A 24,569-nucleotide genomic window follows, 5' to 3' on the forward strand; every position below is an offset into this window, starting at 1 on the left:
TTTCTAGCAAGTGAAAACTCAAATGTCTTTGTTGATATTGATATCTTTTCTGGAATACTCCTTCAGTCTAATGTCTCATCTTGCTAATTTATACTTCAAGGAGTGCATGCTATTTTCAGCCTATCTTTTCAGTTTAGTTTTTCAACAGTTTGTGCTTTCATTTTTGAGACCTGTAATTGGCTTTTTCCATAATTCTTTGCTTTTATTTTGCTTTGTGTTGTGAAGATATTAAATGTACTTGTTCTAATTAATCCTTTGGTTATGTATATGATCTGTCATGTGTTCAGTTATTTTCTTTTCATGGCAATGCTCTTCCTGAACCATCTGACCCTTCTCCACTGTAATCTTCCAATTTAGAATTCTCCACCCTAGTCTTGGGACTCCATGACATTCCCATGTGAGCACAGGCTTGTTACCTGGGTCATGATTTCTCCCATGGCATCCTATTCATATGTTTTCTAGGAGGTGGGGAAGGTGTGCTTCATTGTTGTTTTCTGTCTTTTCAGGGGCTCTTCTTCATAATTTAAAGGCAAACTCTATAGACAGTAATTTCATTTTAATCAGAGTAGTACAGTTTTTGCTATGGAGGTATTTAACTTCCTTGGTTGGATTAATTTCTAGCTATTTAATTTTTAATTTTTAATTTTTTATTTTTGGTACCAGGGTTTGAACTTGGGTCCTTGCGCTTGCGCAGCAGGTGATGAAAACACTGAGCTAAATCCCCAGCCCATGCCTGTCTTGGTTCTTTTTTTTTTTCTTTCTTTCTTTCTTTTTTTTTTGGTACCAGGGATCCAACTCAGGTCCTTACGCTTGCAAGGCAGGTGGCGGAACCACTGAGCTAAATCCCCGGCCCTCTAGCTATTTAATTTTTGAAGCTAGCATAAATGGAATTATTTTCCTGATTTCTTTCTTATTGGATTCATTATTGGTGTACAAGAATGTTTTTGATTTTGTGTTGATTTTGTATTTTGCCACTTTGTTGAATTTATCAGTTCTAAGATTTTTCTGGTGAAATGTTTTGGGGCTTTTCTGCAAAGGATCATACATAATCTGCAAATAGGGATAACAACTTTTTCCTTTTCTTTTCATATCCTTTTTATTTCTTTCTCTTGCCTGATTTGTTTGGATAAAATTTCAAGTGGTATATTGAACAGGAGTGGTGAGAATGGATACTGTTCTCTCATTTCTGATTTTAGAGGGAATGTGCTCATTTTTTACCATGTGATATGATGTTGGCTTTGGATTTGTCACATATGGCTTTTATCAGTTTGAGGTCAAGTCCTTCTATACCTGTTTTCATGAAGTTTTTTTTTTTACTGTAAAAGTGTTTTGGCTTTTGTCCAAAACTTTTTATTAACCTTTGAGATGATCATGTGATTTTTGTACTCAATTCTGGATTCTGTTTATATTGGCACGTACATACAAATCTTAAATATCTAAGTTACATGAAAAAATCTTAGCAAGGCTATGATTTTAGGAAAGAAGAAAATGTCAGACATGGGCTCAGAGAACACAGATATGTATGTATGTTTGGGTGGGTAGGTGGGTGCCTACGTGCAAATACCATTTGAACTTGTTTGGTAATTTATTGCAGTAAATGTTTGAGTGTTGATACAGTAAAAATTCTGAACTTAATTTCTAATAAGTCAATCTAGAATTTCCCTCCTTGTAATCATACAACAGGAGTGGGGACCCTCCCATCTGAGACTTGGGTCTAGCCCTCAAACAATGGTACAATGAAAGGCCCCAAGACGGAACACAATGCTGTAAAGAGATATACCTCCTTGTGAAAACTGGAATTGACCTGAAGGTTCCTTAAGAGAAATTTTCTTTTTTGAGCATGAGACAACTTTTACTCATTGAACTTAGAAAATAAAGAGGTCATTTCATGAATGCCTAAGCTTCTAACCTTTAGTGAGGGATTGTTACAGCCCATTCTTACAGTATGGAGAGAAAAATATGTTTCTGTCTTAATTTTGGGGGGGGATGTTTTGCTTCTTTTGATCTTTTTCTTACTCATCTTTCTCTCTATACAAACTGTATTTCTTTTCTTTTTTTTTTTTAATTTGCCACCTGCCTTCAACTTCTTATCTTTTTAGTTTTTGTCTTGTCCCATTTTCTGGCCATATATAGGTCAGAAAAATAATTGTAAAAATAATTATCTGTGTTTTCATTGCAAAAGCCACAGAGTAAAACCTTTTACCATTCCTTCCTTGTAGAAAACAAATCAAAAGAACCTAACAACTTCCACACCCTGCCCATAGTAACAGAATTCTTTTCAAGAGACATCTCATTGAATTAAATATACTTACAGAAAACCACAGCCATTGCAACTGTACAACTTAGTGAATTTTCAGAGAGGAATGCAACCACATAACCAGGACTCAGACCAACACCTCAGGGGACCCTTTCTGACCCTACCCATGCTTGACCTTCCTCTCACCCAACAGTAACTATCACCAGACTTCTAGTATCACAGGTTAATTCCATTTATTTTTGTACTTAATAGAAATAGAATGTGATGTCCTGGTATTTCTCATACACATCATTTTGCAGAGCAGGTTTAGATTCACAGTAGAAGTGAGCAAAGGCAGAGACCTACCCTCTGTCCCCTTTGCCTCTATCTCAGCATCCTGGAATGTCAGCATCCCCTTTCTGAAGCTGACAAATTTCACTTAGCATAATTGTTTCTAGCTTATTCATTTTCCTGCAAATCACAAGATTTCTTTCTTTTTATTGCTTAGTAATATTTCACTGAACATACACATGTATTTTTTAATCAATTTCTCTATTGTTAAGCATCTAGGATATTTTTACAGGTTAGATATTGAGTTGTGCTGGTGTCCTTGTACAGCTTCGGTCATCTCTAGGTGAGAGAGCTGCAATACCTGTGCATTACGACAGAATCAGGGCAGGGGATTTAGCTCAGTGGTTCCACTGGCTGCCTCTCAAGCACAAGGTGCCGAGTTTGATTGCAGGTACCAAAAAAAAAAAAAAAGAAGAAAGAAAGAAAGAAAAGAAATTATGACAGAATCAGGTGCACTGAAATTTTTCACAAGAAAAACTGCAGCTACACCATGGTGGATCCTCAAGACTCACAAAAACTTAGCGCTGTGGATGCTTGGGTAATTTAATGTCCTCCAGTGAACTGTGTACTCCCTGCACATGCCTCCTCATCTTTTGGCCTGTAATAATCTGTGATAAAATAGCCCTACCTAGCAGTAAAATCATTCTTGAGCAAACAGTTATAAATGTGTGTTGTTTAAATTTACTAAGTACATTTTCAGGGGTTGAATGCTGATTACAAAGCACACAGATATTTAAAGGAGGAGACAAACATAAACATAAGTGAACATCACAGCATGAGTTCTGCACTGCAATTGGTCTTCATGTGTCCCTCTCCAGGGGACAGTGGACAATCCTGGCACTCCTCACACATCAGCCTTCAGCTGCCTGTTTCCCTAGACCTGAAAATATGTGTTTTCCAAATGAAGCCAGACTCCTTAGATTGCAGTGCTCCCATCCATGTCTCTTTCTCTCCTTCACGGAGTGTCTTGTAGAAAAGTGTGTTTTGCTCTGGGCAATATAGTAAGGTTTCCCTGGGGCCTCATCATTGGTCAAGAGGTTTAGTCAAAAGTTCTGGCAGTAGAAATATTAGTCACAAAAGAGAATATCAGAAGTTGAAGACAGTGTGGAAGTGCTAGAACATTCAAACACGAACAAAGGGGAAAAAAGAATTAACAAACTATGCAGGAGTTTTTAGATATATCTCAAAGAAATAAAGTCATGCTCACTTTCCCAGAAGAAGGCATTGAAATACATGCTCTATGGCTCAAAAATCAATTCACTGAATTACTGCAAAAAATCCCAGACTGGTAATTTAGATAGATATCAAGATAATGGAAGTATTTATAACCCCAAATAGATACATCTTGAAAAGAACCTCCCCATATCACATCACAGTTGAAATGCCAAAAATTGTGAACAAAGAAACAATATTAAAACCTATTAGAGAGAGAAGTTCAGGTGGTCCCAGCACCCGGAAAGAAGCTTACCGCCTCCATCCCAGGCTCCTAGGGCAGAGAAGGTGAGCCGCGTGGGTGCCAGAAGCACCACTCCACCCCCCACCATGGAAATGAGAAAACACATAAACAAGCCTCAAAAACAGACTTCCAGATCACCTACAGCAACCCCAAAGGGAAATGAGATGGAACAATCTGATACTCAACCACCTGGACTCTCTGAACTGGCAACAAAAGAGGATCTGGGAAAAATGAAATCAGAAATAATTACTCAGATAACAGCCAAGATTTTGCTCATGGTCCAAGACATGATTAATAAGTCTAGAGAGGACACAGATAAAAAAAATAGAGGATCTGAGGAACATGATGGAATCCCAACATAGGAAACAAATGGAATCCATAAAACAGATGCAAACAGATTTCCAAGAGATTAAAAACTCCATCGAAAGTCTACACAGCAGAATGAACCAATGTGAGGATAGAATTTCACATATAGAAGATAAGATTGCAATTAGTGAGGAGGACAAGAAAAATTGCTTTGAAATTGTAAGGGAACACGAGAAATCAATCCAGCAGCTGCTAGACGATGCAAAGAAGAATAACATAAGACTGATTGGAGTCAATGAAGAAACAGGAGAGAGCACAGATGACATAAAAAAGCTGTTCACAGAAGTGATGGCAGAAAACTTCCCAAGGAGGGGAAAAGAACTTGACATACAGATAAGTGAGGCACATAAGACTCCAGCTAGCCTTAATAAAAAAAAATCTACACATAGGCATATAATAGCTAGGATTCCAGAAACCCAACAGAAGAATAAAATTCTACAAGCAGTGAGAGAAAAGAAACAAATCACATACAAAGGAAAGCCCATCAGAATCACAGCAGACTTCTCAATGCAAACCCTCAAGGCAAGAAGAGCTTGGGTGATGTATTTCAAGCCCTAAAGGAAAACAGCCTCCAACCCAGATTGATGCACCCTGCAAAACTATCTTTCAAAATTGATGGAGAAATAAAACCTATTAGAGAGAAGTATTCAATCATTTATAACAGCACATCTCTCAACAGACTCTTTAAAGGCCAGGAGAGGTTGAAATAAAGTTTTTCAAGCTGTAAAAAAAAAAAAAAAAAGGCCAATCCAGAATAATTTATTCTGCAAAGACAGACCTTCCATGATAAGTATGAACTAGAGAAATTCATGACCATCATGCCAATATTATAGAAAATACTTAAGTAACATCTAAACTCAGATCAAGAATACAACAACTACTAGACAGAGGAAAAAAGTAAAGCTCATTGGGAGAGAGATAAACAGTGCAGAAGAATCAAACAATAGCTAAACAACAAAATGACAGGAACTGGCACATATATTTCAATAACATTTAATGTCAGTGGTCTAAAATTTCCAATCAAAAGGCATAATTTGACAGATTATGGTAGGCACATATTAGTTTTGCATTAAACAGTTGTTAAATAAATAAGATATATATTATTCAATTGAAAATTGACTAAGACTTGAGTTGTTGATTTCATAGAAGCAGAGAATGGTGGCCACTAAGAAGTAGTTGGCAAAATGGAGGGGAGGGATAGAGAGAAGCTGGAAAATGGTACCAAAATAGATAGAAGCAGTAAGTTCTAGTGTTCTATAGCACAGTAGGGCTATTGACCATAGTTTGCAAGAATTTACTCTATGAAGAGGAGTGTGAAGGTTCCCAAAACAAATGATAAATGCTTAAGGAGCTGGAAATGCTAATTACAATGACTTGACCATTAAACATTTTATATATGTATTAAATTATCATACTGTTCCCCATAAATATGTACAATTGAGGACAATTTTAAAGGAAAAAAGATAACTTGATTCCTGATAAGATTCACCTAGGAATCTGAAAAAAATTTAGTTGGAAGAGAGAGAACAAAAAGGCTATGTTTATTATAGTAAAATGATGTGTGCATGGGGTGGGGGTAGGGCACAAGAGAATTCTGAGTTTCTCAGGCCTGAAGAAAGGTGACAGGTGCCCCAAGAAAGAAAAAGTGAAAGATCTGGAGTCTCTAGCAGTGTTTTTCAGCCTGGCTGCTTATTACAATCACCTGGGAATTTAAGGCATTAACATTATAGTGTGTGTACATATGTGTGTACAAGCACTTGCAGTGCAGCAGGGTCATTAGAAAGAAGGAAGAATCCAACATAATCCTAAGTACAGCAACTATCACTTACTGAGCAGTCACTATGTGCTAGCCATTGAGATACTGGCTTTGTACAATTACCTCAATCCTTACACAAAACCTGGGGAGCCCCATTTACAGACACAGAATGAGACCTTAGGGGGCTTACAAAGCTCCATAACTGGCAAGTGGCAGAGGCCAGATGTCAGCCTAGAGCCTGCACTCATATCCCTGTCCTATTCTGCTTTCTCAACCCAAGGCAAGTCTGAAGGAGAACACCAAGGAAAAATGCCCTGTGGTATGGGTCATGTCAGCCATTTAAAGTTGCTTGCTGTGCTGTGCTAGAACCCCTTCCTCTTCACCAGCAAGCTGACAGTAAAGCCTGATCTACATGTCTGGTGAATGGGAGTGGAAAAAAAGCCAGGTGGGATGAGGTCAGTATGAGGAAGGGGGGTGTGGGAGATAGTGAAGTCACTAGTGACTGAGAGCAATGCCCTGGGACCACACTGCCCAGTAGGCTGATGGAAAGTTTCATAGAAAAGTGAGAGAATGGGTCCCTTCTTGGAAATGTAGAGAAATAGGGGTGAGTGTGCCTACACTGTGGTGCAAGTAGACTTGTATATAAACTGAGAGACTCAAACCATCCCATGTGGCCTGTACAGGAAAATAAGGTCCATAATTCTAGAGGCGAGGGCCTCTCTGGGTTTGCACTATTATATAGAAAGTCATTGATGGAACAGAGCTGGGATCTTCCAACTTTGGCTCTTACTCTTATTTTTTTTTCTCCTTAAAGCTAACATTTTCTTGAAACTTTTCATTTCCATCATCAGCATTTCTGGGGACAAGTTTTATACAAAAAACCCCACAGTTTTGGTTTATTCTGTTGAATTATTTCATGACAGTTATTGTGTAGGCAATAATGAGCAGAGAACAAAAAAGCTGTGCTGAGACAAAAATGTTAGTGACTGGCAAGGGTCTCCCACCAGCTAGACGCTTTGCCTTACCACTTCCCTGGCTCCAGCTTTGAAGGATACAACCCAACTTCCTATCTCAGCCAAACTGGCATATGTCATGGAACCTGAAGATGTCTTGTGAACAGCTAAAAACATACATGTTGACTGTTTTTATCATCTAGAACAGTGGTGGCACAGGTGTTATTTTTCTTTTAAGACAGAAGATGTTAATGTATGAGTTATTTTTTTCTAACCTAAAACCCCAGTATTCAGGTTTAATTGCAGTACTGGGACTTTGTAATAAATGAGTTTTGGGTTGCAGTTTGGCACTCATCTCTAAAAGGTTTGCCATCACCGATCTAAAAGTACCAATGTTGACACTGCAGATTCAAATGTTTGTAACTACTAGTCCTACCTCACAGTCCCTGGCTAAGTAGCCTAAATGAAAGAATATGAACTCACAAATATGTCCAAAGAACTTGGAAATTAACCACAAGTGGTATACTTGAAATGTAAGGCTAAGGCAAGTTGAATTGATATGGCTTCAAATTAGGTGGTAAAAGAATTAAGGATGTGAGAACATTATGTTCAAGTTTAAGCAGAAGCAAACCACATTTCTTGACTTTTGTATGTTTAAGAAAGATACGTTTCCTCCTTAAAATAGGCTTCAACAGACATGGGATGGGAAAAAGCAGGAGAAAAAATCCAAAGAAATAGTACATAGATATGTACTATTAACCCTCAATAGCACAGAAAACTCAATGTCCTTTAAACCCAGGTCCTATGTACATATGCCTTTATTTACAGCAGCAGATAGTTCCTAGTGCAAACTGAGCATGGGCAATACCTGGGAATCCTTAGAATGAAAGAGACCCAGAAGAGCAGATACGAATGTGCTCATAGAACTCATTCATTGGACTGCTGCCTACTCTCAGGTATGCCTGCCCTGCTGGCCTGGCATTCATCACACTGAGCAAGCTGACTCCATTAGAAATGTGTAGGTGAAAGGAGCCAACAGTTAAATCACCCAGAATGATGCCAACATTTGTCTAATCATTTAACATGTATTTTTGAGGTAGGTAACTTTTGGTTGAGAAAAATACATGGCCTCTCACAGCATGAGCTCTGAATTCTGATTACCAGGTTTGATTCCAAGCACTATCACTTGGTAGTGTTCCAGAAATCTCAGAAAGAAATACACAGAGACACAGAATTTGGGTAAAATAGTAAAATTTCTACTTGCTGCAAGGGAGCCAGGACCACCAGAAACCACTAGAAACCGGTCTGGTTAATATCTATGCGCCCCTTCAGTCAGCGTTTCCTTTTTTATATCCTTTTTAGCCATTATCTCATCCCTAGTGGTCTCTGATGTGTAAATACAATTCCAGTTCCTATTTACAAGTCACAGACACAAGATAGGCACATATACATTGTAAATTTACCCAGCCATTGAAACTTTGTTAGGTTAATGTAGTTACTGGTTAAAGAGTCAGATTACTGTCACCTTAAACAAGGAGAGTTACTGGAAAAGCAAATCTTAAAGGAACACATTACGTATTTTGCTTTTACAACTACCTTAATATTCAATCTACTAAGTTATCTAAAACTTTTCTCTATCAGTAGCCAAGTTACTTCATTCCTGCATCTGAATTTCCTCATAAGTAAAATGGGGATAATATTTCTTACCTCATAGGGTATGGTAAGGATTCAATGAGATAATATATCAAGTATTTATAATTACTGGAATATATTAAGTGCTCAAAATGATTAGCTCTTATCCTAACCCTTTCCATATATAGTCATCAAAATATATGGAGAATGTTGAAATTTTAAAAAATTATTAAAGACACATTGCCATTAACCCCCCACTCTTAAGACACTTATTCCATGTTCTTGCCACTTTCTGAAGCAGTTCTGGAAATCCTCTTTAGTGAATGTCTGTTTTGGTTCATATCTAAAATGTCCCCCAAAGCCTCATGTGCTCCCAGGTGGGGGTTTTAGGAGTGGCTGGATGATGGAGGTATGATAGTGGGTTAGGGTGTGATAACTGGATTAGTCTGCTGATTTGTTTAGCATAGTTCTGAATATGGATGGCACCATCCATCAGGCTTTTAGCCTGGATGGGATAAAAGGAAAAGGAAAGCTTTCTGCTGCTGCCTCCTGCCTACCCTACCATGGACTGTTTCTCCTCTGCAATTCCATCCTGACTTGGAGCCGGATGACTATGAACCAAAACCTCTACAAAGTGTGAGCTAAAATAAACCTTTCCTCCTTTAACTTATGGGTGTCATAGCTTGTGTCTAGATGTCCCCCAAAGCCTCATGTGGTCATAGGAAGGGCTTTTCAGAGGTGGCTGGATCTACAGTGTGTGATGCTGTGGTCAAGGGTGTATAATTACTAAATTAGTCCACTGATTGGTTTGGCATAGTTCTGGGTAGGATTAAAGGTGCCCCATCCTGGGTCTCAGAGCTCCTGCTCTAAGGGTGGGTAGCTTGGGTGGAATATAAGGGACAGAAAGCGGGTTGTCACTTGCTTGCTGCCTTCTGCCTGCCCTCCTTTGCCTCAGACTGTTTATCTTCTGTGATGCCTGAAATCCCAGCACTTTGGCAGGTTGAGGAAGAAGGACTGCCAGTTCAAGCCCACCCTGGCCAATTTGGTAACTTAGGGAGAGCTGTCTCAAAATGAAAAATAAAGTGCTTGACATACTCCATCCAAAGGTCCTGGGGTGAATCCCCAGTACCACCAAAACAAGGAGGGGAGGTGTTCCTTTCCCCTTAAGTTTCCAAGCTCTATTAACTTCTTTCCCCAGAATTAACTGTTAGTTTCTTGTATATGCCAAAGATATTTCTTATTCTATCCCTTTATTATAAGAAAATATACAAAAGTAGCACCATAACCCCCCCCCCCAAAGATTCTGGTAATTTTTGTTGCAATTTTGACTTCTCTATTCAAATGAGAGAAAAGAGATAGAATAAGGCCACCAAGCCAAATAGCATATTTGGGAACCTGAGATAATGAAAGATGAGTAAATAATAATTTGCTTATCAAAGATTAAGAGACAGGTCCTGAGTCACATGGAACAGGCCAGGTCGGCCCACTGCAGACAGGCAGCCACCTGGTTCCACACTACAAAGACGGAGAGGACACCAGACCACCAGACCACAGTACTGGGTCCCGCTGCTCCTGAACCAGAGGTAGGGGCTGCTGAGCTGCCGTCCCACTGCTCCTGATCCAGAGGAAGGGGCTTCCTGGCCACCATCCCTCCTGCTGCTCCAAGCGAGAGGAAAGGGCTTTAGGGCCACCTTCTGTCCTGCCGCTCCCAGCCCAGAGGAAGGGGCTTCCAGGCCATGATCCTGCCCGCCACTCCTGGCCCAGAGGTAGGGGCTTCTGAGCCACCATCCTACTGCTCCTGGTCAAGAGGAAGGGGCTTCCCAACCACCATCCCTCCCACTGCAACCAGCCCAGAGGAAGGGGAGTCTGGGCCACCATCCCTACCACCCCTCCCAGCCCCTGTCCCACCTCTCCCAGCTCAGAGGGGGTGATCCTCATGGGTTCCAACAGCACCACCCCACCCACCCCCAACTGAAATGAGAAAACACGTGAATAAATCTCAAAACCAGACTTCCAGATCACCTAGAGCAACCCCAAAGGGAAATGAGATGGAACACTCTGATACTCAACCACCTGGACCCACTGAACTGGCAACAAAAGGGGATCTGGAAAAAAATGAAATCAGAAATAATTTCTCAGATAACAGGAGAGATTGTGCCCCTAGTACAAGACATGATTAATAAATCTAGAGAGGAGCTCAGGAACATGATGGAATCCCAACATAAGAAACAAATGGAATCCATAAAACAGATGCAAATAGATTTCCAGGAGATGAAAAACTCCATTGAAAGTCTACACAGCAGAATGAGCCAGTGTGAGGACAGAATTTCAGATATAGAAGATAAGATTGCAATTAGTGAACAGGAAAAGAAAAATTGCTTCAAAATTATAAGGGAACATGAGAAATCAATCCAGCAGCTGCTAGATGATGCAAAGAAGAATAACATAACACTGATGGGAGTCAATGAAGAAACACGAGAGAGTGTAGATGACATAAAAAAAAACTCTTCACAGAAGTGATGGCAGAAAATTTCCCAAGCAGGGGAAAAGAACTTGACATACAGATAAGTGAGGCATATAGGACTTCAGCTAGCCTTGATCAAAAAACATTTACACATAGGCCTATAAAAGTTAGGATTCCACAAACCCAACAGAAGAAATCAGACAGTTCCTTCAATTAAATGACAATGACAGTACAACATATTGGAATCTATGGGACACGATGAAAGCAGTCTTACGAGGGAAATTCATAGCAGTGAATACGCATATTAGGAAAACAGAATGAGCCCAATTAAACAACCTGATGCTGAACCTCAAGCTTCTAGAAAAAGAAGAGCAGGACAATCCCAGAGCTCATACAAGGGAGGAAGTTATAAAGATCAGAGGAGAAATCAATGCAATGGAGACTAAGAGAATGATACAAAAAAATCAATGAAGCCAAGAGTTGGTTTTTCAAAAGAATCAACAAAATTGACAAACCCTTAGCCAACCTTATCAGAAAAAGGAAAGAAAAGGCCCAAATCCATCCAATTAGGAATGAAAAGGGTGAAATGACAACAGACCCAGCAGAAATCCAGAGGATCATCAATACCTACTTCAAGAACCTACACACCAATAAGATGGAAAACACAGAAGAAATGGACAGATTCCTAGATACATATGAATTACTAAAGTTGAACGAAAAAGAAATAAAAATTCTAAACAACCCAATATCAACCAATGAAATTGAAAATGTAATTAAAAACTTATCAACTAAGAAAAACATGGGCCCTGATGGCTTCACTGCTGAATTCTACAAGACATTTAGAGAGGAACTGCTGCCACTACTGTTGAAACTCTTCAATGAAACTGAAAGGGAAGCAATACTCCCAAATTCATTCCTGGAAGCAAGCATCACCTTGATCCCCAAAGCAGAGAAAGACCCAACCGAAAAGGAGAACTATAGGCCAATCTCACTAATGAACATACATGCAAAAATCCTTAATAAGATAATGGCAAACAGAATGCAGAAGATCATCAAGAAGATCATACATCCTGATCAAGTGGGATTCATCCCAGGGATGCAGGGATGGTTCAATATACGAAAAATCAATCAATGTAATACATATATCAATAGAGCCAAGGACAAAAACCATATGATTATCTCCATAGATGCAGAAAAAGCATTTGACAAAATCTAGCATGCATTTATGATAAAAAGCCTACAAAAAATAGGAATACATGGTCTCTACCTCAAACTGATAGAAGCCATCTATGAAAAACCAACAGCCAATATCATACTAAATGGTCAAAAACTGAAATCCTTCACACTAAAATCAGGAACAAGACAAGGATGTCCACTATCACCACTCTTATTCAATATAGTTCTGGAAACATTAGCCACAGCAATTAGACAAGAGAAAGAAATAAAAGGAATAAAGATAGGAAATGAAGAAGTCAAACTGTCATTATTTGCAGATGACATGATACTCTATATAGAAGGCCCCAAGAACTCCACCAAAAGTCTTCTAGATTTAATAATCAAATTCAGTCAAGTAGCTGGTTACAAGGTCAACACACAAAAATCAATAGCTTTCCTCTACATGAATGACAGACTCACTGAGAGAGAAAGAAGGCAAATAATTCCTTTCACAATAGCATCCAAAAACCTGAAATACCTAGGAATCAACCTAACGAAAGAAATCAAAGACCTCTTCTCTGAAAACTATGGCACTGTGAAAAGAGAGATTGAAGATGATATCAGAAAATGGACAGACATCCCTTGCTCCTGGGTAGGAAGGATTAATAGAGTGAAAATGGCCATCCTTCCAAAACTGCTATATAGATTTAATGCAGTTCCAATTGAGATCCCAGCAGCATACTTCATGGACCTTGAGAAAACAACCCCAAAATTCATTTGGAACAAGAAGAGACCCAGAATAGCAAAAGCAATTCTAGGTAACAGAGACATGGCAGGGGGTATCACAATCCCCAACCTGCAACTATACTACAAAGATCCTGTGATAAAAACAGCATGGTACTGGCAAAGAAACAGACCTGAGGACCAGTGGAACAAAGTAGAAGATACAGAAACAATGCTAGACACACTCAGTCATCTCATCTTCCACAAAGGAGCCAAACACCCTCACTGGAGGAAAGATAGCCTCTTTAATAAATGGTGCTGGGAAAATTGGGTTTCACCTTGCCAACAATTAAAACTAGACCTACATCTCTCACCATGCAGTAAACGAAAATCAAAATGGATTAAAGATCTAAATATTAAAATAGAAATGCTGAACTGGCTAGAACAGAGGTTAGGTAGAACTCTTGAAGACATTGGGATAGGAAAAGATTTTATGAACAAAACCTCAGTTGCCCGTGAACGAGCACAAACAATCAACAAATGGGATCTCTTCTTATTAAGAAGCTTCTGCACAGCAAGAGAAACCACCAGCAGTGTGAAGAGACAACCCACAATGTGGGAAAAAATCTTCACCTGCTTTTCCTCAAAGGTCTACTATCTCGAATCTATAAAGAACTTAAAAAGATCAGACCTCACAAATTTAAAGACCCAATCTGAAAATGGGCATCTGAAATGAATAGACATGTCTCAGACAAGGAAATAGAAATAGCAAATAAATACATGAAAAAACGTTCAACATCACTGGTCATTTGAGAGATGCAAATGAAAACAACACTGAGATTCCACCTCACTCCAGAAAGAATGGCTGCTATCCTGAAATCAACCAATAACAAATGCTGGTGGGGCTGTGGGGAAAGATGACGGAGCTAGCCGTCACTTGTGGAACAGCACCTGAATGGGGGAGTGAGGATGAAGAAAAAGAAAGATGCAGAGATAGATTCGGGAGCCTCTCAGAGAGACTGCCACCACGCTTTTTTATTCTCCTCCCTTTTTTATCACAGGTGAGTTTGGTTATTAATCATGACCCTTATCCAAAGACACCTGTTTCCTTGTTCTCTAGTTCTTTGGAAATTCCCCACCCTCACAGGCTTTCTTGTTTCTCGGGTTTACAAAATGTTCATCATGTTCCAGGACAATTTCTGAAGGTAAACATCTAATTTGGCAAGGATGCGGTTCCTTGTAACATAGTCTCCTTGCTCTATACAATGGAGGGTAAGATTTATCATGGAGCCTCTATGGCTAACACTGCTCTCTACATCTCCCCCTGTTTTATATATTATGATCAAGGTCCCTTGGTCACGCAGATAGGCTGTGCCTGTCTTAGGTGAGGAATATAAAGAAATCCCTTACCCGTCATGGAGTCAAGAGCATCACAGTACTCTTGCTTTGTCTTAGGTTGGTGATTTCCTGTATTCCTCTTACCCATCATTGACTACCAGCCTCTGCAGCGAATTACACCATAGGTTTAGGCGTTGTAGCATGTAATTGTAGACCATGAATACTTCCAGCCATTCTCATTAAAGAATGCACAAACATCTGTAGTAGCGCCGGAAGGATCATGCATCTAAGAGGCAGCCCTCCTCCAATAATTACTATAGAAATGAGTTACCGCGTAAATGCAGATGTAGATGGCAGAACTTTTCTAATTTGTTTGATAAAATCCTGTGCAGCCTGGGCTGCATCAAATTTTAGAGATCTATAATATCCAAATCTAAGAACACATTTGCAAAACCATTATCTGATTTTCTGTTCAGGTGACACAACTGCTTATTTGACAATTGAAGTAAATTACATTATAATAATCATAATCTTTCTGAACACTAATATTTCCTACAAGCAATACCTAAGAGCGCATGACATATGCAGTGACATTTCTTTTGGGATGACAAGAATTTTCAGACCAGTCCAAAACATAAGTATCAAATCCAGTAATATTATATCTCACAGGGGCATCCGCCACACATCTCTTCTATGGAACAGTCCCATTGGAGCATTAAAAGTTGGAGGGACTACACCAGTGGTCTCTATACCCACAGGTAGATGTAGATGGACTCCAGTGATCCCACCTTTGCATTGATCTACCTGCCTTCCTGTCAGGGTGCAAGTGCTCAGTCTTATACAATCAGTTCTGTTGATTTTGAAGAAACATATGGGGGTTCCAGTTTCTGATCCCGTACAGTTGAACAATCAGACCTCGTTCTTATCAGGTGCCACTGGCTCATCCAACAGCCTGGTATTGTTCACCCATACCATTACTTCTCTATTTTTTCAGCTCGTTGGATGTACAACAGGTGGATCAGGTACGTAAGTCCAATAAACCTTCTCATTAAGCGTCATCATTAGATTTATCAGCAGGACAGTTGTCAGGATCATCCTAAGGGGCAGGAGAATTTCCCGCAAAACGGACCAATCTTTCAGGCAGCCACCTGGCACCTTCAGCGTCCTTCGGGAAAACACAAACATGCCCTCGTCCCCATATTAATACCGGGTCAGGGCCACTCCATACACCCGTGAGGGGATCTTTCCACCTCACTTGAGCATATGATGATTTAGTTTTAGGATGCCACAGCCGTTCTGCTGCAGTCAATCCATAAGCATCCACAATCAAAAAGTTCAGGATGAAGAGAGCATGATGTAAATAATTCTGTGGGGATAAATGATATAACTTCCCCTTTTTTATTTTTTTGCAATTGATTTTTTAGGGCACTATGGGCTCTTTCCACAATCCCTTGGCCTTGTGGGTTATAAGGAATACCTGTCTTATGGGTGATACCCATCTGTTTACAAAAGATTTGAAAAGCTTTACTAGTATATCCCGTGCAATTATCAGTTTTAAGAACGATAGGGACCCCAGTTGTGGCAAAGCATCTTAAACAATGGGCTATCACATGTTTCATAGCTTCTCCAGTTTGTGCGGTGGCCATAATAAATCCCGAAAAGGTATCAATACTTACATGTATATATTTCTGTTTTCCATATTCGGCAATATGGGTAACATCCATTTGCCATAATTGATTAGGTTTAAGGCCGCGAGGATTTACCCCATAATGAGGGACAGAATGATGTATAGGACAGGCAGAACATTGCTTAACTATTTGTCGAGTGGCTTCTCGAGTTATATGGAATTGCTTCCTTAAGCTGTGGCTATTTTGATGATGTAGAGCGTGAGACTGCTGAGCTAATTCCAATTGACTGAAAGCTACTAGCCTTGTAGCCTGATCCGCAAGATCATTTCCCTTTGTCAGGGGTCCGGGAAGCCCAGAATGAGCCCTAATGTGACCCACATAACAAGGACAGGTCCGGGCATGTATGCACCGTTGTATCTGAGCAAAGAGCTCCTGTATTTGATTATTGGCAGCATCAATATAAGCAACTGTTTCAAGCACCTGTAAAGCTTTAACAATATAATGACTATTTGTATACAAATTAAAAGAATAATAGGCCACAAGTTCAAATACTGCAGCGACAGCGTGAAACTCAACAATCTGAGCGGAGGCGGGGGCTGTATGAACAATCTGTGGCTTTCCCTGAATAACATATGCCACAATACCATTGGAAGACCCTTCAGTGAAAACCACTTGAGCATTTTTTATGGGTTCCTGTTTCATAATCTTGGGAAAAACCAAAGCATGAATATTAACAAATTGCAATAATTTATCCTTGGGGATATGGTTATCTATACATCCAGAGTAATGTGCAAAAGCAATGGCCCACATGTCCACATTTTGGAATAGCCAATCTAACTGTTGTTTGGTAAACGGGACTCCAATTAAGGAAGGCTCTGCTCCAAAATATTTTCGAGATTCCTCCCGTGCCATATGAACTAGGCATGCCACAGATTCATAATAGGGAGTTAACACTCTGGCTGGAGAAATAGGTGGCCCGCATATCGCCCTTCTCCTGCCAGCATGTCATAATCAATATCATTTCTATTAGCCCGATTTAATTCAGCTGTTCTTTGACACTGCTCAGAAAATTCTGTTTCCCAAAGGAGGTAATCTCCCCCAGACAGGCATGCCTTAGCAAGCTGTTTCCAGTCTCCGGGAGGCAGCGCCTCCGTGCTCAATGATTCTAACATAGCCTGAGTAAAAGGTGCGGTAGGGCCATATTGCGCACATGCCATTTTTAACACCTTAAGTTGCTTAAAAGATATTGGCCGATGGATTCTGACCATATTCCCTTGAGCGTCAGCTTCCTCAAATACTGGACAAGCTAAATGAAAGCCCTGGGTATCTTCCCCTCTGTCAACCGCATGTTGCAGGGTAGCTTGTAATGGCGACAGAGACCGAGAATTGACAGACAAAGGCCTGGGTCCTGGGGGATGTTTAATCATGGCTATAAGAGGGTCAGTTTTTTTCATTAATCTTGGACCTGCAACCGGCAGGGGATCAAGACCAGCAATTATACTAGGAACTATTCCTCTCTCGCCCTGAGTCTTCTGGTCTTCCTCTTCCACCGTTAAGCCTGTCTGCCACTGCTGACAAAGAGGCTCCAATCTCTTTTCCAATCTAGTAATCCTTTCGGTCACGTCCTCATTCACTGGCTGTCTGGATTTTTCGGTTTTCCTGGCCACAGCTACGATAGGGAGGGGGGGCCAGTCCTCATTGTTATACCTAGCAGCCTCTTCTTCCAAATCATCAGCATCTCCCGGGTTTAGGGGTCCCTCGTCCGGAAAAAAACCCTTCCTTGGTGCAGGCTCTGCATCAGCATATACTGGCGGAGCAGATGGCTTAGTTTCACTTTCTATAGGAGGCGAAGGGACAAACTCGGGACCACCAGCCTTGTCAGGCTCCTCCGAGGAAGGACTTGAGGAGGGTCCTTCAACCCTCTCTCCCTCATACCGAGAATCCAAACTATCTCTAATTAAAGCCCATAAACTAAAAGCATCTATAGGGATTTTAGTGGGTCCATGACCATCATAACAGTCCTGAAGTCGCTTTCTCACCTTATTCCATACTTCTAAATCTACTGTGCCTTCTTCAGAGAACCAAGGACAAACTTTCTCTACAAATTCTAAAAAATTACGTAATTGTTGATGCCCTACCTTTGCTCCACGAGCGCGAAGCATATTTTTAAGCATATGTTCAAAAAGCAGGCAGCTATTACCAATACCCATCTTGCTACTCCCGAGTGCATTCACCGCCCTTAATTTACTTATCCGAGCTCATGATTCGCGGTGTCCTTCACTATGGTCCCCTGTATTCAGGTCCCTGTTCGGGCGCCACCCGTGACGGAGCCAGCCGTCACTTGTCGAACAGCACCTGAATGGGGGAGTGAGGATGAAGAAAAAGAAAGATGCAGCGATAGAGTCGGGAGCCTCTCAGAGAGACTGCCGCCGCACTTTTTTATTCTCCTCCTTTTTTTATCACAGGTGAGTTTGATTATTAATCATGACCCTTATCCAAAGACACCTGTTTCCTTGTTCTCTAGTTCTTTGGAAATTCCCCACCCTCACGGGCTTTCTTGTTTCTCGGGTTTACAAAACGTTCATCATGTTGCAGGACAATTTCTGAAGGTAAACATCTAATTTGGCAAGGACGCGGTTCCTCGTAACATAGTCTCCTTGCTCTATACAATGGAGGGTAAGATTTAACATGGAGCCTCTATGGCTAACACTGCTCTCTACAGAAAGAGGAACCCTGCTCCACTGCTGGTGGGAGTGTAGACTGGTGCCACCATTGTGGAAATCAGTATGGAGATACATCAAAAAACTAGGACTGGAAGTCCCATTTGACCCTATTCCACTGCTGGGCATCTTCCCCAAAGAATTAAAAGAATCATACCACAGTGATATATGTGTGCCCATGTTCATAGCAGCACAGTTTGTGATAGCTAAAACTTGAAAACAGCCCAAATGCCCATCAACTGGAGACTGGATAAAGAAAATGTGGTTTTTTAATAAAATGGAGTACTACTCAGCCATAAAACATGAGAAATTAGAGACATTTATAGCTAAGTGGATGCACATTGAGGTGATACTCTTAAGTGAAATAAATAGGACACACATGTATAAATACCAAATAGTTTCTCTGGTGTGAGAAACTGAAAGTGTAAATAAGGACTAAATGTGTAATAGGTAATGTGAAATAGGACGAAAAGGGGCAAAGGGGAAGGAAGTGGGAGGGCTAGGGGAAAGGATAGAAGGGAATGGGATTAATATGAGAAAATGGAAAAATAGGAACAAAATCTTTGTAAATAGGGAGGAATGGAGGGGTAGAAGGGAGGGCTGGGCAAGGGTGAAAAATAAGAACCAAGAGAGATTATGTAAAGGTGCAAATTTCCAATGATGAATGTCATTATATTGTATACCTAAAATGTACCAATGATTAGAATGAATAATCGATAATGTAAAATAGGAAGAAAAGGTCCAAAGGGGTGGGGTAGTGGGAGGGGCAGGGGAAAGGAAAGAAGGGAAAGGAAAAATGCTGAGAAATGGAAAAAATGGAAATAAAGTCTTTGTAAATAGGGAAGGGTGGAGGGGGTGAAGGGAGGGCTAGGAATGGGGAAAAAATAAGAACCAAGATGCATTATGTAAAGGTACAATTCCCAATGAGAAATGTAATTGTGTTGTATACCTGAAATGTACCAATAAAAGAATTTAACAAAAAAAAAAGATTAAGAGGCAGCCTTGATAAAATCTTGAATATGTTTTTTAATCTTCATGACAATGTAGCAAAAGGTGAAGTATATTTTTTTAAATCCCAAATAAGCACTTAATTCATTCTTTGGTCTAAGGCTTGTCACAGTTACAATTATATCTACACTAAATTTTATGAAACTCAACGTAAACTTCATTCATAATTTTACATTTAATTTTTTTTTTTTGGTACAGTGGATTGAACTCAAGACCTTGGCTTGCCAGGAAGGCGCTATGCTGCTCAGCTAAATCCTCGGCCCTAACATTTAATTTTTGAGATAAATTTCAAAGTAAATGGGGAAGACACCGGGTATTGAAGTTCTTATTTTAAGTGGGTTCACTTTACCTGGGTCTTTTCCAGGCCAATTATCCATGAATCACTCCATGTGTCCTTTCTTTCCTTAGGCAACAACTGTTATTAATACAAAGGTAGAAGTGTTGACTGGAAGGTTAGTTTTAAGTTTATATTAGTAAAAGGAAAATCAGAGAGCCAATACAGGCTATAGCTCAGAAATGCCTTTATTTCAATGGCAAATAACATTTGGAGTTGTACTTTTCTTGTAACAGTAAATACACATCTTAAGTTGCAACATATAAAGTGTATGTTAAACAAGTCCACACAAGATGAAAGATGAAGGTTTGTTGATAACATGAACAAATATCTAAAAAATTGTTAAGAAAACAAGGCTTCTTTAGAAAGTTAGTTCCTCACATTCCACATAAAACTTCCAATGTTGATCCATTAAGTGGCATGGGAGAAATTCTTGATCGCTGGTTAAAAGTATTTCATTGATTTGTAAATAATACGGAATGTTCTGCATTGACTTGCTGGAAGTACCTGTTTAAAGACATAAAGAAATTAAAGACTGGGCTGGGGATTTAGCTCAGTGGTTTTGCTGCCTGCTGTGTAAGTGCAAGGTCCTGAGTTCGATCCCCGGTACAAAAAAAAAAAAAAATTAAAGACTGCCTTTTATAATGTTTGATTTAAATTTAGTCATTATAAAGCCTACAATCTAGTGAAGTCTATACGAAGGCACACACAACAGGTTTTGTGATCAGACTTCTTCACTCATTCCATTTTTTGTACGTGAGACAAAGCAATAAACCAGCACTCACTGACCTGGGGAGAAAAAGGCCTGTTTGCAGCCTACAATAACAGGTAGAAAAGGATGGGAGAAGCATTTGAAGTCAACTGAACAAGATCCTCTCTGTCATTATTTCCAGTAAATTAAGAAAAGGCAACTGTGAAGATGAAATGAGATTTTGCACATGTAATGCTAATGCTTAGCATATTGCCTGGCATATAGCAATAATAAATATGAATGGCTATTATTATTAACACTATCATTATTACTGTATTTATTTTTGGTACCGGGGATCGAACTCGGGACCTTGTGCTTGCAAGGCAGGCAGCGGAAACACTGAGCTAAATCCCCAGCCCAACACTATCATTATTACTGAAAAGAGTATTAGGTTAGAAGATGAACGACCAATTTTCTAGTCTTACCTCTACCACAAACCTGGCATGTGATCTGAAGCATGTTACACTGCTTCTCCAGTCTTTCATTTCTCTAAGAAGTGAGAGGGTTGGTGATCAAGAAGGTTCTTTCAGTTCTATTAGTCTAAGGTGTCAGTGATCCTAAAACTGGTTTCTTCAAGCTCCCTGACAGCCTCAATCACCAGCTATACAAGGTATTCATCATTCAGCAATTTGAATCTTATTCCATAGATAGCACTGATAAAAAATATGACCTCAACCAGAAAGTTTTATTAGACACACCACATTAGTCCAAGAGCTCTGCTCATGATTCTCAGCAATATAAATATTTTATAGAATTAGCCATCTGCAGGGCAGTACCCATGTAACCTTCCCCTGATGACCCACCCTCATTTGCTTCTGTGTGACTGTCCCCTCCCCCCCTACTTGGCCCCTGTGCTGCTGGTGGAAGTGTTATCAACCTCCCGATTTAATTACACCTGAGCCAGTTGGCGAGGAGGCACTAATTGGAAAGAAGAGAAACTGGGTAGTCCTGTATGAACCTTGGTAAAAGCCTGACCTGTTCCTGGCCTTTTGTGATATTCATCAGTCTTTGTTTGGACATTTGTCGCTTATAGTACAAAGAATTTTAACTTTTTACACAAGGTCAACATATAAACAACTTTGCTTTTTATAGACTTTCTGAGACAAACCCATCCCACAAAATTTGGTGTAGGGAACACTTTTCTCTGAAGAAAAACCTTCAGAAATACGGCTTTACATATTTAAATTTATTTAGTTGGTTTAGTTTCATCATTTAAGCACTATCATTTATACTAATCTTTCTTTTTAAAGGTACTCTACTTCAGTTATGATCTGAAAAACTTAGTGCATCTCATACAGAAAAGTTTTAGATAACTTAATAGATTATTAAGGTAGTCGTAGAAGCAAAATAAGTAAGTGTTCCTTTAAGATTTGCTTTTCCCATAACTCCTTGTTTAAGGTGCCTGCTATCTAACTCTAAGGGTAACTTCATTAACCTAACAAAGTTACCATGCTAGGGTGAATTTACAATGTATATGTGCCTATCTTGTGTCTGTGACTTGTAAATAGGAACTGGAATTATATTTACACATCAAAGACAGCTAGGGATGAGATAATGCCTAAAAAGGATATAAAAAGGGAAATGCTGAACAAAGGGGGCGGATACTAGTCAGAATGGTTTCCGCCTGCTCGTGAGAATAAATTTTATTATTTTATCTGAATTCTGTGTCTCTGTGTATTTCTTTCCGAGATTTCTGCAACACATCTACTACAGTTTATTTATAATTCTCAATTTATTTTTAATCAAAAATTTTTTTTTTTGGTACTGGGGATTGAGCTCGGGACCTTGCACTTGTGAGGCTGGGGGTGGAACCACTGAGCTAAATCCCTGGCCCCTAATTTTTCAATCTTTAGCCATGTACAAATCTTTTTTTTTTGGTACCAAAGATTGAACTCCGGACCTTGCACTTGTGAGGCAGGCAGTAGAATCACTAAGCTAAATCCTCAGCCCTGGCAGGAACAAATATTTCTATAGGATTGCTATTCAGAGAGTGATCATGGTTTGACTGATCATGGTTTTACACATCCAGCTACTCAGGAGGCTGAGGCAGGAGGATCTCAAGCTTGAGGCCAGTCTGAGCAAGTCACTGAGACCTAGTTTCAAAGAAAAAAAAAATTTAAAAAGGATTGAAATGTAGCTCAGTGCTTTCTGGGTTCAACTCCCAATACTGAGAAGGGAGGGAGAAATGGGGAGGAAAGGAGGACTGCTAGGTTGAAGGGTTACACACAGTTAAATTTTTTTTTTGTACAGGAGATTGAACTCAGGACCTTGCACTTGCAAGGCAGGTGCGGTGCCACTGAGCTAAATCCCCGGCCCTACATTTAAAATTTTGAAAGGTTCTGCTAGAGTGCCCTCCTCAGTTCATCCTTTTATACTACCGCCAACAGTGCATAAGAGTACCTGACAGTCTGTCTATTTTTTCCTCCACATCCTTGCCAACACTGAATATTATCAATCTTCCTAAGCTTTCCCACTCTGCTGATAAAATGCTTATCTTTTTTGCATCTTCCTGATTACTATTTGACATGAGCACTTTTTTGTAGTCTTAATGTCCTTTAAAATTCCTTCAACTTGGAAAGTGCCTATTAAAGATTGTTTGAAATTATTTGATCTCATATTAATCGGAGTATGTCAATAATTAGGTCAGTAGGGCAGGGGATTTAGCTCAGTGGTTCCGCTGCCTGCCTTGAAAGTGCAAGGGCCCGAGTTTGATCCCCGGTACCAAAAAAAAAAATTAGGTCAGGAGTAATTTATTTATGGATCAAAATTCAGCTCCAGAACTGCATTCTTTACCAGGTACCTTCATTGAACTGTAATGTTTAGTTAAATCTGGTGTCTGAGAGAGAACGCTAAAAGCTCCTGTCTTGGTAACAACAGATTAACTGAAAATATGTATAAATTGAATATTTAACTCAACAACTATTTCGGAGAATCACTGTGTAAAGTTTTTATTCTATGAAGACTAAAACAGTTTTATTGTTTTGTTTTGGGATGTGCTCTTGCTATGTTGCCCAGGCTGGTCTCTTACTTGTGGGCTCAAATGACCCTCCCACCTCAGAAAGCCTCTTACATAGCTGAGACTAGAGGTGTGCATTACCATGCCTGGCTTAAAGTAAGGTTTTGAGATATCTCATTTTTATTACTTTAAAATACATTAAATATTTTAATAATACATACATTTAGCAACACATTGAAATGACTGCTAGAAGTAGACACAGTACTATTGATTATTGATTTCCACACTGTCATCTGAGACTGTTAGCAAAATCAGCAAGTTCATAATGCTTAATTCAAACACAGTTTTAATGGACATCTGAGAAAAACTGTTCTTAATAAAGTACAGAAGTGATTAGGGGTAATGCAGGGCTCTGCTGACCCCTGGCACTGGGACTCCTGTATGTGGTGCACAAGGGGCAGAGCAGAAGGGCCCTCAACTGAGAGGCACACACTGACCACAAGGCACAGTGCTCTGTGGCCTCTTGACTTGGGCTCCATGACAGACTTCCTCAGAGCCAGCCCAACTCGAATTCCACCACTCTGCTGTTAAGCCAGTGTTTAGAGACGGCCCAATGCCTGAGTTTCCAGTATAAAACTTTCCTTTAATGTGACAAATTACCCAACGTAATTTATGATGTCTAAATTAAGCTTCCTTATTTACAGAGCCTAACAAGGACCTTCAGGAAGACTATTAGTTGCTC

The 24,569-nt window shown here is 39.8% G+C and overlaps 2 protein-coding genes across 2 annotated transcripts in view; both read right to left on the reverse strand.

Annotated features, from left to right (window-relative positions):
• Positions 1-17,005: 17,005 nt before the first annotated feature.
• Positions 17,006-18,268, reverse strand: LOC106009404 (endogenous retrovirus group K member 5 Gag polyprotein-like). Its single transcript, XM_087203173.1, has one exon. The coding sequence runs from the start codon at positions 18,266-18,268 to the stop codon at positions 17,006-17,008; it is 1,263 nt and encodes a 420-aa protein (XP_087059299.1).
• A 2,033-nt stretch (positions 18,269-20,301) lies between these two features.
• Positions 20,302-24,569, reverse strand: part of Ankrd31 (ankyrin repeat domain 31) — a 257,731-nt gene continuing 253,463 nt past the window's right edge. Inside the window, exon 25 of the mRNA XM_021252381.2 lies at positions 20,302-20,627. Within this exon, the coding sequence (XP_021108040.1) occupies positions 20,482-20,627 (146 nt within the window). The 3' untranslated portion in view covers positions 20,302-20,481. The remainder of the gene's footprint in view (positions 20,628-24,569) is intronic.

Source organism: Heterocephalus glaber, unplaced genomic scaffold, assembly GCF_053883595.1.
Source record: "Heterocephalus glaber isolate CG9 unplaced genomic scaffold, H.glaber_assembly_v1.0 deba00001788, whole genome shotgun sequence".
NCBI lineage: Eukaryota > Metazoa > Chordata > Mammalia > Rodentia > Bathyergidae > Heterocephalus > Heterocephalus glaber.

Bases quoted from the DNA above. Each gene is read 5' to 3' on its own strand.
- LOC106009404 (XM_087203173.1), bottom strand. From the start codon at position 18,268: ATGGGTATTGGTAATAGCTGCCTGCTTTTTGAACATATGCTTAAAAAT.